This window comes from Babylonia areolata, chromosome 25 (assembly GCF_041734735.1).
Source record: "Babylonia areolata isolate BAREFJ2019XMU chromosome 25, ASM4173473v1, whole genome shotgun sequence".
Lineage (NCBI taxonomy): Eukaryota > Metazoa > Mollusca > Gastropoda > Neogastropoda > Buccinidae > Babylonia > Babylonia areolata.
In genome coordinates this window covers 4545425-4557500 of record NC_134900.1, presented here as the reverse complement: position 1 = coordinate 4557500, position 12076 = coordinate 4545425, and the positions used below count along the sequence as shown (strand labels likewise).

Sequence of the window (12076 nt, the reverse complement as noted above, 5' to 3'; positions counted from 1 at the left end):
CAATATAGTGTTCAGAACATCAACCATTCCACATCAAGCATCACATCGGCAGAACAGCAAATATCAATTCAAACACTGATCTGTGTGATATTATAACGCAAGAATTACACTGACATTGTAGTAATGACAGTATTTACACTATCTGTTGGCACATTGATTCTACTGGTATTGCTGAGCCCAATTTAAATCAAAGTAATATAGGTATGTAAATGTGTTTTCATTCACACATTGTTTCTGTATGGTATTACAATGCTCAGTTTACATCAAAGCGTAATCTGGACAACAATTATTCATTCCTACATTAATTTTAATGCTTAATTAACAGTAATCATTCATTCACACCTCAATTACACATGATACAAATCTTAATCTTGTACAATATATATGTATGGTGCGCATTTCTGCATAAATTTGTTATATTCCATGGATATTCTAAAAACATACTTGTCAATTTCGTATGCCTTTTTAAGATCTTTTATGAACAGTTGTACTGTTGGATTTATTTGATTCTACATTTGTATATAAAGAATTTGGCTATCATTAAGATATCATGAACAAAGAAGTTCGAAACAGAATCAGGCAAGTCACTGGGCCCTACGAAGACCTGTTGACCTTGGTCAAGAGACCCAAGCTCAAATGGTATGGCCATGTCATGAGATCATCAGGGCTTGCCAAGACATTCCTGCATGGCACAGTGCAAGGAGGGAGAAGGAGAGGCAGACTGAGGAAGAGATGGGAGGACAACATCCCAGAATGGACGAACTTGAGGTTGAGTGATACAATCAGGAGGTCAGAAAACCGAGAGGATTGGAGGATGCTGGTTGCCAGATCACCTGTGGCGCCCCAGCCTGTCCACAAGACTACGGGATAGGTGAGGTGAGGTGAGGTAAGATATGTGAGAAGCAACCATCAGTTTTTGTTTTATTGTTGCACCCAAAGAGCACCAACACATAACTTGAGATCAAGCCCATCACAGTTTGGACACTTGTTCTTTTAAGTATCGTACAAACTCTGTTCAAAACACTTGTACATGATTACATTCCCAGGTGCACTTTATTACTATCATTATCACTCACGGTCAACTGGAAAGGCGAAAGATATTAAAAGTTTTAGTGGCGCATCTTCATATTAAAAGGAGGAGTTTGTATTATACTCCATGTTTGGTGTTTACATATACTTACCATGTCAAACTGATGCAAACTAGGCCTATGGTTTGCTCTGTTTGGCCAAATTTCGCGCAGCTAACAGTGAAAAGACGCCCCTCTTAGTCTGGCCCGCTCTTAGCCAATCAAACGCCTCTAACAGCTATAAGCGCTGAATCATTCCGTGGCCATGAATGAAAATGCCCCATGAGAACCACGGCGGAGACGCGGGGACGGACGGGCAGGCATTCGAGTTTGACATGGTAAGTATATGTAAACACCAAACATGGAGTATAATACAAACTCCTCCTTTTGGTGTCATATACTGTACCATGTCAAACTGATGCAGAATTTAAAGCAAATGGAGGAGGGCAACGCCTACTGGTTCGTATGGGGAGCCCTTGAAACTGAGACGGCAGTGTTAGCCGCGACAAAGGAAATCCCCTTGGAACTGTCAGCCCTGGTCATACGGAAATCCCGGAGGTAGAAGTTGATGAAGGGATTCTCCGACCGCCAGAAGGCTGCCTCCAAGACATGCTGCAGTGGTACCGAGTGCTGGAAAGCAGCCGAAGTAGCTATGGCCCGCACTTCGTGTGTTCTGGGATTAAGACAACTGAGATCCTTGTGTGCATGAGAGTAGGCTCTACGAATGACTTGGGAAACCCAGCGGGAAATGGTGCCTGCAGCGATATCTTTCTTGTAATTCTCATTGAGGGAGATGAGAAGGTGCCTCTGAGAAGAACGCCTATGGCGAGACCTATTGCAATAGTATTTGAGGCACCGAACGGGGCAGAGATAAAATAGTTTCCCCAAGAAATGAACTCATGATAAAAACTGTTTCCTTGACCTTTTCACCTGGAACCATGGTCTCTCTCCAAAAAGGTGTGGGTGGGGTATGGGGGTTGGGGGGTGGGAGGGGGAGGTATCCACTGGTTATCAGCTGGATGGAAACTGAGAGTTTGCGGAAAAAAATTGCTGGACAGACACAAGAACATATGTCTCTCAACCAACACCACTCCCCCCTCACACACACACAAACACACACACCTGACACTCAATCCTTTCTGAGCTGGAAAAATAACAACATATTTTAAAAAATTTTTATTTTTTATTTTTTTTTAATATAGATCTATAAATCCCAGTTCATCCCCAGTTCTTGAAAAGTCAAACAAGCTCAGGGAGTCTGGATCAGTTGACATCAATGACTGGCTGTCTTGATTTATCTGTCTGTGTCTGCCTTGTGGTGTATCTTTAGTTTGTTTTTTTGTTTGTGTGTGTGTGTGTGTGTTCTTGTTTGTGACTATACATGAAGCAGGCTGTGATGGAGAATATCCAGCCAGTTGTTTGATCTGATGGGTGTGTCAAGATGGTGGAGATATAGTTTTCTCCTCTTGTTTTGACTTCAAGCAGCTGAGGAGGGGGGAGGACCTGGTGGGTGGGGGGTGCTTGGGGGAATCTGATTAATTTGGAGGGTGTGTGTGTGTGTGTGTGTGTGTGTGTGTGTGTGTGTGTGTGTGTGCATGTGCGTGTATGTATGTGTGTGTGTTTGTTTCCATCTTGTTTTGACTTCAAGCAGAGGGGGGTGACTGAGTGCTTTGGAAATCAAATTGCTTTGATGTTTGTGTGTGTGTGTGTGTGTGTGTGTGTGAACGTGTGTGCATGAATGTTTGCGTTTGTTTCCATCTTGTTTTGACTTAGCAGAGGGGGTGGCTGAGTGCTTTGGGAATCAGATTGATTTGATGTGTCAAGTGTGTGTGTGTGTGTGTGTGTGTGTTTGCATATATGTGTGTGTGTGTGTGTGTGTGTGTGTGTGTGTGTGTGTGTGTTTGCAGTGTGGTGTGTGTGTGTGTGTGTGTGTGTGTGTGTGTGTGTTTGCAGTGTGTTGTGCATGTGTGTGCATGATTGTTTCCTTTTTGTTTTGACTTCATGCAGAGAGGGACAGCTGGAGTGCTGAGTGCTTGGGGAATCAGATTAAATATCTGTGTCTGTGCATGTGTGTGTGTGTGTGTGAGTGTGTGTGTGTGTGTGTGTGGTGTGGTGTGCATGTGTAGTTTGTGTACATGCATTTGTGTGACTGTATATGCAACTGTGTGTGAGAGGAGTGGTGGGGGAGAGAGAGAGGCCGGGGGTGGGGGAGACAGAGACAGAGAGCAGGAAAGCAGAGAGGGAGACAGACAACTGTCACAGGAGAGACAGATACCGCTTCAACAGAACAGAGGGAAGGAAAAACATTCAGTTCATACAGACAGAAAGAAAGACAGCCATAGAGAAAGAAAGACAGTGAGAAAGAGATTATATAGGCAAATCTACAAACTGATTTAGTCTGATTAATTCATCTTTCTCTCCCCCCCCCCCCCCCCCAGTCTAGTTCATCATCTTTCTACACCCACCAATATAGCACCAGGATTCTCAAGGCACCACAAAAGGGGACATAAGATATGTCACTCACCTGAGCAAGGACACCAGCACCTGTTAAAGACTTGGCCAATCCCACCAGCTTGCTTCTCAGTTTGTAGGCTGTTGCATTGGCACTGCAACAAAAATGAAGACATATGATACATTCATTCTGTATTCTATGGATTCACATTTCTTCCCATTTCTTGTGTGTGCGCGTGTGTGTGTTCTTGTCTGCTTCGTGTCTGCTTGACGTGTTATATTGTGAAGCACTTTGAGAGGTTTAAAAGCACTATATAAATGTACAATAATTATTATAATACATTAATCATTATCATCATCATTTTTATCATTATTGTCTTATTATCATAATTATTATTATTATTATTATCATTATTATTATTATTACTACTACTACTAATACCACCACCATTATAGTTATCATCACATTAAAAACATTTTCTGTCAGCACCTTGTTTCAATGTTGAACAAACAGCAGAAGGCTACTGAACCTTTAAGACCGTCAAACTCAAAGAACTCATTACATTCTCCATTTTCCTTCTGTATGCCGCCATGGTGCCTTAACTCACTCAGTACGGCCAGTCCTCTCTTCTCCTCTACACAGACCCCTCGGATGTCCAGTGGGTGTCTGAATGACCCAACCTTTAGCTTCCGTCGTCAGAATTGTGGTATTCTTTGTCAACATTCACCTCTTCAGTATAAGAGCCTTCCGCTTGCAATATTTTGATGATGGTAACTGGGGTGAAACGCTGTTAACGTCGTCTCTTTCGCCGTTCATATGGAGAGAGTTAACTCCACTATGTACTAACAACAATGCAATAACTGCATGCAAGACCAAGGTCCAGGCGACCCAATTCTGATTTTTGCTGGCTCAAATGCTCAGCTTAACATTGATGAAGATCTGCGTTATTTTGAGGGGGGAAAAAAAATTAGGAACAGACGGGCACAATAGCCTAATGGTTAAAGCGTTACACTTTCAATCTGAGGGTCCTGGGTTCGAATCTCAGTGGTGCCTGGTGGGTAAAGGGTGGAGATTTTTCCAATCTCCCAGGTCAACATATGTGCAGACCTGTTTGTGCCTGAACCCCCTTCGTGTGTATACACATGCAGGAGATCAAATACGCATGTTAAAGATCCTGTAATCCATGTCAGCGTTCAGTGGGTTATGGAAACAAGAACATACCCAGCATGCGCATCCCTGAAAACGGAGTATGGCTGCCAACATGGCGGGGTAAATAAACAAAACAGTCATACATGTAAAATGTTAAATGTTACATGTTTGTCTGAGTGTGTATGTGTGCGTGCCTGAAATCTGACTGAATCACACAGGAAACAAATGATGAGCGCTCAATGGCAGCTGTCAGTTGGCTCTACCCAGGAAGGCATACTGTTGTGCAAAATGACCCAGTGTTTGTAAAGCGCTTAGAGCTTGGTTTCCAACCGAGGATAGGCGCTATATAAGTATCCATATCAATCAATCAATCAAATTGACAATCAAAAATGCAGCAGAATCTGATCATGGCGAAAGCTGCAACCTGACGGCGATGCCTCTGAGATTTTGACTGCTCATTAACCCCTTAACTGCTGCTGACAAGTGTGTTCATCAGTGAAGTGCTGCCAGCCTCCATGGGATAAGACTGGGATCTAACAGGTCAGGATGCCAGCCACCAGTCTTTGTTTTGGACTTCTGCTACCATCTCTTTAGGATAATAATATAACATTACCTTTGCTCAGCAAAAAATCAGTTACATCATATCAAAAAAGTACACAAGACTATAGTTTAAAACTGAAGCCACACTGATGTCATACACATTTTTTTTTTTTTTTTTTTTAAACCATAGTTCAGCAGTCAAGGGGTTAATCAACATTGTCAAGACAAGATTATTTCAGGAAACCTTGTGGGGGTACATGAATATGTTACATATTCATGTACCTAACAGTAATACAAATATTAAGGTATTGTGCTGTTCCCCCCCCCCCCCCCACCCCCCTTTTTTTTTTTAACAATGGCCACATCAACTGTCTGGTTAAGACATTCATTTTTGAGGAAGAAAAGATAAGAAGAAGAAGAAAGTAACATACAAGAGATACAGCCTTATACAATGTATGCATGCCAAAACTGAATGGGCATTTATCCCAAACATGAATATGACAAATTCATTGTATTAAAACACACACACACACACAAAATCATTTTTGTGAGCGTCACTTAAATATCTTTTGCTGAAGTAGTCGTGCAGTGCAATTGTGCTCTGCACACCACCAGACTGATCAGCCCTAAATGAATGAACAATTATTATTCATGTCACTGTGCCTTTAACACTGTTTTTCGAAAGCGACCTTGGGAAAAATAATGGAAACACACACGCACTTTGATTCATCAACAAATTCCTAATTCATTATTGATATAACAGAAAGAACAAGAGACAGTGCTTGGAGACAGAGGGAGAAAGAGAAACAGACAGACAGACAGATGAGGGAGGGTGAGGAGTGGGGAAATAGGGAGAGGGAAGACGAGAGACAAGACAAGACAAAAGACAAGGTAACAGATAAGCAAGTAACATGCTTTTTTACATCCAGCCCTCGCCCTAAAGAGGGAATAAAGCTAAAGAAGCGAAAATGAACAAAACGAAGAAAAAATCAAAACACAATCAAAATACATCAGTATTTTCCCATCAATCCACCATTCACAGCCATTCCACAAAAAAAAAAGAGAGAGAGAGAGAGAGAGAGAGAGAGAGAGAGAGATGGAAGGAGAGAGACAGAGGAAGGATCGAGGGGGAGAGAGACAGACAGAGACAGAGAGAGTAAGTCAGCCAGACAGAAAAAAACTTTGGGGAAGTTTTCTTGCTTTTTCACTTACTGTAAAAAAAAAAAAAAAAAAAAGTTTTGAAGATCTGAAATTCATGCTCTTCCCTTTCAAACTCCTGACACTGTCTTTTGCACCACCCCCTGCCCTTCCACTCCTAACTGAAAGTAAAAGCTGGCGCATGGTATTGGAAACCTTTAACACGAACCTGTAACAGGCAAAAAGCCGTTAGCTTTCTGGGTCTCTTTCTCCACACCACTACGCACACCTCTGATTTACTCCTGTATGCAGGCTGACAGGAAGTGTTTGACCTTTGCCGTATGTCATGTATCATGAGTCTTGAATCACCTATCTGCAATGATTTTCATGTGGTAACTGATCCAGGTTTTTAAGCGACTCCACAAAATGTTACGTCTTTGTCAATAAAGTGTAGCCCCGCATTTGTACCAAAATTGTTTTTAGTCAAAAAAAAAAAATAAAAAAAAAAAAAAAAAAAAAATCCCAGTGCATGAAGGGTCCAAGCAGACCCGTACTCTCAAAGAAGAAACCATGGATCCCAGGAAACCCAAGCTGTGTAGCAAGACTTTATTCCTTCAGAAAGAAGCACTGATCCCTGAAGACCCACAACGTACAGCATGCAAAATTTTAGGCAACATAAGCAGCGATGTCTTCAGGTTGTGTGCCTTTTGTCTTACCAGGAGCAAAAGGATCATCCCTTGTTTCATTTCAAAAGCAGATAAAAGTTTTTAATGCCAACCTCTATTACTCAACTCTGTCAAGTCCACTTACTGCTGACCAAGCTTCTTGAAAAAAAGGCAATACAGTGTCCAAAAATTTCCTTTTAGTTTAAGCATTAAACCCCCCAAATATGACTAAGTTGTGATTCCAGGGTGATGTATTCACTGCTCCCTTTCTCCATATAACTCATAAAAAGACGGTTTGTATACTGTGTCCAAAATTCCCTTTTTAATTTTAAGCATTAAAATCCCCAAATATGAGCAAGTCGTGATTTTGGGGTGACGCATTCATCGCTCCGTTTTCCCATATAACTCATAAAATATGGTTTGTATACTGTGTCCATAATTTCCTTTCAGTTTAAGCATCAAACCCCCCCAAATATGACAAAGTTGCAATTTTGGGGTGACGCATTCATCGCTCCGTTTCTCCGTATAACTCATAAAAAGACAGTTTGTGTTGGTACAGTCTCAACAAGCAAGATAGCACGGAAAACACTCGGCAAAGGACAGCAGGAGGCAAAGCTGTAATATCATTACTCCTCTGTCCACACTTCTGGCCAGTTGAAGTTTAAAAAAGAAAAGAAAAAGAAGAAAAAAGAAAAGCAAAAGATAAAAAACGCCAACAAATTTTGTTCAAATATTTGCCATTAACTCACTTCCTCCTCTTTTACACCCCCCCTCCACTCCCCCCCTCTTCATGATGCAGTAGCCTGATTATTGATCGGGGTAATCAGCCTCCGCTTTCATCCTGCTCAAAGTGCACAAACTCACTGGGTTTGATACTTCTTTTTCTTTGTTTTGTGTTTGCTTGTTTGGTGGGTAGGTTCAGCTTTTTTTTTCTTTTTTCTTTTTTTTTTTTCTCTTTTGTTGCTTTGTCAATGCCCTTGTTGTTGTTGTTTCTACAGCAGACCTCTGTCACAAGGAAAGCAAAATAGACATACAACATGTCTCTGTGGCATTGTTGCTATTCTCAATACTTTGGGGAAGAACTAGAACATATTTTAAGACAAACATGTACACATATCAACACACCATTATTTGATACTGAATGGTTCTGTTTGGTACAACAAAAAAACATTAAAACAGATGAAGTACTTAATTATTCTACTCATAAAGTTCTTTCTATACACGTGCAGATTAAACAAAAAAAGACCCAATATACAAATGTTTCTGACAGATTTATGTGAAAGGAATAAGCTTGAAAAATATATGAATTACTGCAAATGATTTACCTCGAATTCCAAAGGAAATGAATTCCACACACTGGTATTTTAGAAATTAGAATTTCAACAATAAGAAAGGCCAGCAATACTCCAGGACAGTTTGGATGATGTGACTAATTAATTAAATGTCAAGATGGTATTCTCGTGTCAGGTAATAATGAAGAAATGTCAATAAAAGGTCAGCATATTCTGAAAAGGGATAATCCAGGTGTTTTTAAAAAAAATAACTAATTAATTAGTGTTCAATAACTGATCATCTTAAAAAGTTCACAACCTCGAGGAGCACTGATTGTTTCCATGGTATTGTTGTGTGTATGGGTTTTTGTGGATGGCTTTTTTTTTTTTTTTTAATGTTTATTTATTTATTTTAGTATATATGTAGCATAGTGTGATTGCAAGCATGTCTGTACGTTTGTAGGCTTGTTTGTATGTTGCAAGCACACATGCATATGTAATAGGTTATACTTGAAATGCTTGTACGTGCTTGTGCTTGAATATATATTATTTTAAACATGGCTGTGTATTTGTGCTCTTCAATAAGTAAATTCATTTACGTATTTATTTGTCACTGAAAGAAAAAAAAATGGTTTGTGAAAGGCTAGTGGCAAATAAAGTTTCAGGAACAAGCCTTTCGAACACTCTGACGGCGAGAAAGAACTCAAGGACATACAGGAAGCAGATACAGAATGTTCACTTTTCATGCGACTGGAAAAGGTAGGTCATTGACAACTAGACCCAAAACTTTTTTTCTTTTCTTCCCCCCAACCCCCCTCCCCCACTGGCATTCTCAGTTGTCTGCAACATTTGTAAATCTAGAAGAAGCAAAAAAAGAAGACAAAAAAAACAACAAAAAAAACACAAAAAAAACCAACCCACTCAGCACTGTTTATCCCTGCTGGCTTTTGTTTCCAATACTTTGATTGCTAGCCGCGCCACTGTAAAGTGAGTGCCTCAGGGAAAGGTCATCCGACACAGGGTGTTTTGCCGAGGTCCTGCCACTGTCATTTGTTGCTCAGGGTTTGCCAGGTGTCTCTTAATGTGTGTGATTCCCAAGAAAAATGCTCTGTACAACAATAGCAAAAACAACAACAAAAAACTGGTGGCATTTTATTTATTTATTTTTTTCAAATTTATTATATAGCCTTGACATGTACGTCTGGAAAAGACTGTTGTTTAGACCATTTGTATTTCTTTTTATCACAACAGATTTCTCTTTGTGGAATTGGGGCTGCTCTACAGTGCCCCCCCCCACACCCCCCCTTTTTTTTTTCCTGCGTGCAGTTTTGTTTTTCCTATCTATTGGATTTTCTACAGAATTTTGCCAGGAACAACCCTTTTGTTGCCGTGGGTTCTTTTATGTGCGCTAAGTGCATGCTGCACTCTGGACCTCAGTTTATCGTCTCATCCAAATGACTAGCGTCCAGACCACCACTCAAGGTCTAGTTGGGGGGGGGAGGGGGGGGGGGGGAAATATCAGCGTCTGAGCCATGATTTGAACCAGCACACTCAGATTTTTTCGCTTCCTAGGTGGACGCATTACCTCTAGGCCATCACTCCACATTTCTAGTACCGACTGTGCACAATAATACTAATACTACTGATAAATGATAATAACAATAATAATGATAATAACAATCATGTCTTTTCTACTGACCTGTTCCATTAAAACAATGACGCTCTAGGTGCATAACGTGAGTACTGCTATCATACTAAAATGACAAGAGACAGATGAATGAAAAACAACCACCATGAAATACTACACCCTGTCACCCAGGACTCATCTGCCAAGCAAACTCCACACTGGCGGCACAACAAACATAGCAATAGCAACAACTGCCTCTTTCGTCATCCTGATCCTGATTTCCAAAGAAGAAAGAGACAATTATTGCTTATTAACAAAAGAGGGGCCCCCACTCCACCCCAATAAACACAAAAATTTATTTAAAATTATCACTCAACACTTCAAATCTCTTTCTTTGCACCTGTATGTATGTATGTATATATGTATGTATGTACATATGTACGTATGTATGTATGTATGTATGTATATATATATATATATATATATATATATATATGTATGCATGCATATATGTATGTATGTATGTATCCATGCATCTATGTACCGGTATGTATGTATGCATGTAAGTATGCATGTATGCAGGTTACATGCGTGTATGTATAATATAATATATGCATGCATCTATCTCTGCATACATGCATGTGTGCATGCGCATGCATAACCACAAAGGTTTGTACACCTGTGTATGTTTCAACATCACACCACGGCATCACCCGATCACCTGCTCCAACGACACAAACAGAGCAGCAGACAGGGCAGTGAACAGGGCAGTGAACCATCCACAGGTACAGAAAGGTGTACGTCATAGTTAATGGCAATAACCCCTACCCACCCCCTGCCCCTCCCAAGTGAACCATCCACAGGTACAGAAAGGTGTATGTCATAGTTAATGGCAATAACCCCTACCCACCCCCTGCCCCTCCCAAGTGAACCATCCACAGGTACAGAAAGGTCCCACCCCCTGCCCCTCCCAAGTGTAACCATCCACAGGTACAGAAAGGTGTACATCATAGCTAATGGCAATAAACCCCTACCCACCCCCTGCCCTCTCCCAATTTTCCCCCTAACCCCCAGACCAACCAGTCCACCTCAAACTACCCCCCCCCCCCCCCCCCCCAAAAAAAAAAAGAAAAGAAAAGGGACAATACCAGAGGATAAAGGCCCTCCTCAATCCACAGCTCCCCCCCCCCCCCTCTCCTTCCCCCCTGCCATTCTCCAGTGGTATTTCTGTGCATGCGATGTGGTATTGATCCCAGAACGGGCCCTGTCACATCCCATCACAGCCAATAGCTTCACACCTCTGTCCCCCCCCCCCTCCTCCTCCGACCCACCCAACCCAATCCCCTGCCACAGCATACCTCGCCGCCCCCACCCCCCTCTCCTGCCATTCACCCTAGGCATTGTGGGATGACAGCATGTGACCCTTCATTAAGTCCAACAGCACCGGTAGCAGCCCTTGGAAAGGGGATAGGGAAAAGTTTTTTTTAGGGGGTTGGGCTTTTTGGTGGTTATATTTTTTACTTCTTCTTTTCTTTGTTGTTGTGTTTTATATGGCTCTGTATCCGAACAACCCCACTCTACTTTATTGCGTAGGAGTGATTTGCTTTTGTTCTTATTTCATTTTTTCCACTCCCACCAAAAAATTAGAATCTTGTCCGCACATGACTACCACCACCACTACTTGGACGTACACATTTCAGACACTCACACACGTTTACACACTCCTCTGAGGGGAGACATTACATCAGCAGTGTTTGGCTTCTGCAAACTTTCAAGCTTTGTCAATCCACTGTTCCCAATCCACTCTCCACTGGACAGAAAAAAAAACCCCAAACAACAACAAAAACAAAACAAACAACGACAACAAAAAAACCCTGTTTCATTGACGTTTCCAGAGAGAATGACTCAGAGAGACAGAGAGTAAGGAAGATATTTTTACAGAGCTAGACAGACAAGGGACACAGTGAAAGAGAAAGAGAGAAGACAAAGAAAATAAGAGACAGAGAGAAGAGAGACAGAGGAGGCAAAGAAGAGAGAGAAGGGACCATGGGAAGAGAATGAGACAGAACGATTTACAGCAAGATGGAGAGAGAGATATCAATTCATGCACGCATACATTTTTTTTTTTTTTTTTAAATGAGAAATACAGCATGAATCAAATGTAAAAA

General features: G+C 41.3%; 1 protein-coding gene across 1 annotated transcript in view; it reads right to left on the bottom strand.

Moving 5' to 3' along the window:
- Positions 1-12076, bottom strand: part of LOC143299473 (voltage-dependent calcium channel subunit alpha-2/delta-3-like) — a 197836-nt gene that overhangs the window by 115498 nt on the left and 70262 nt on the right. Inside the window, exon 2 of the mRNA XM_076612696.1 lies at positions 3592-3673. Within this exon, the coding sequence (XP_076468811.1) occupies positions 3592-3673 (82 nt within the window). The remainder of the gene's footprint in view (positions 1-3591; positions 3674-12076) is intronic.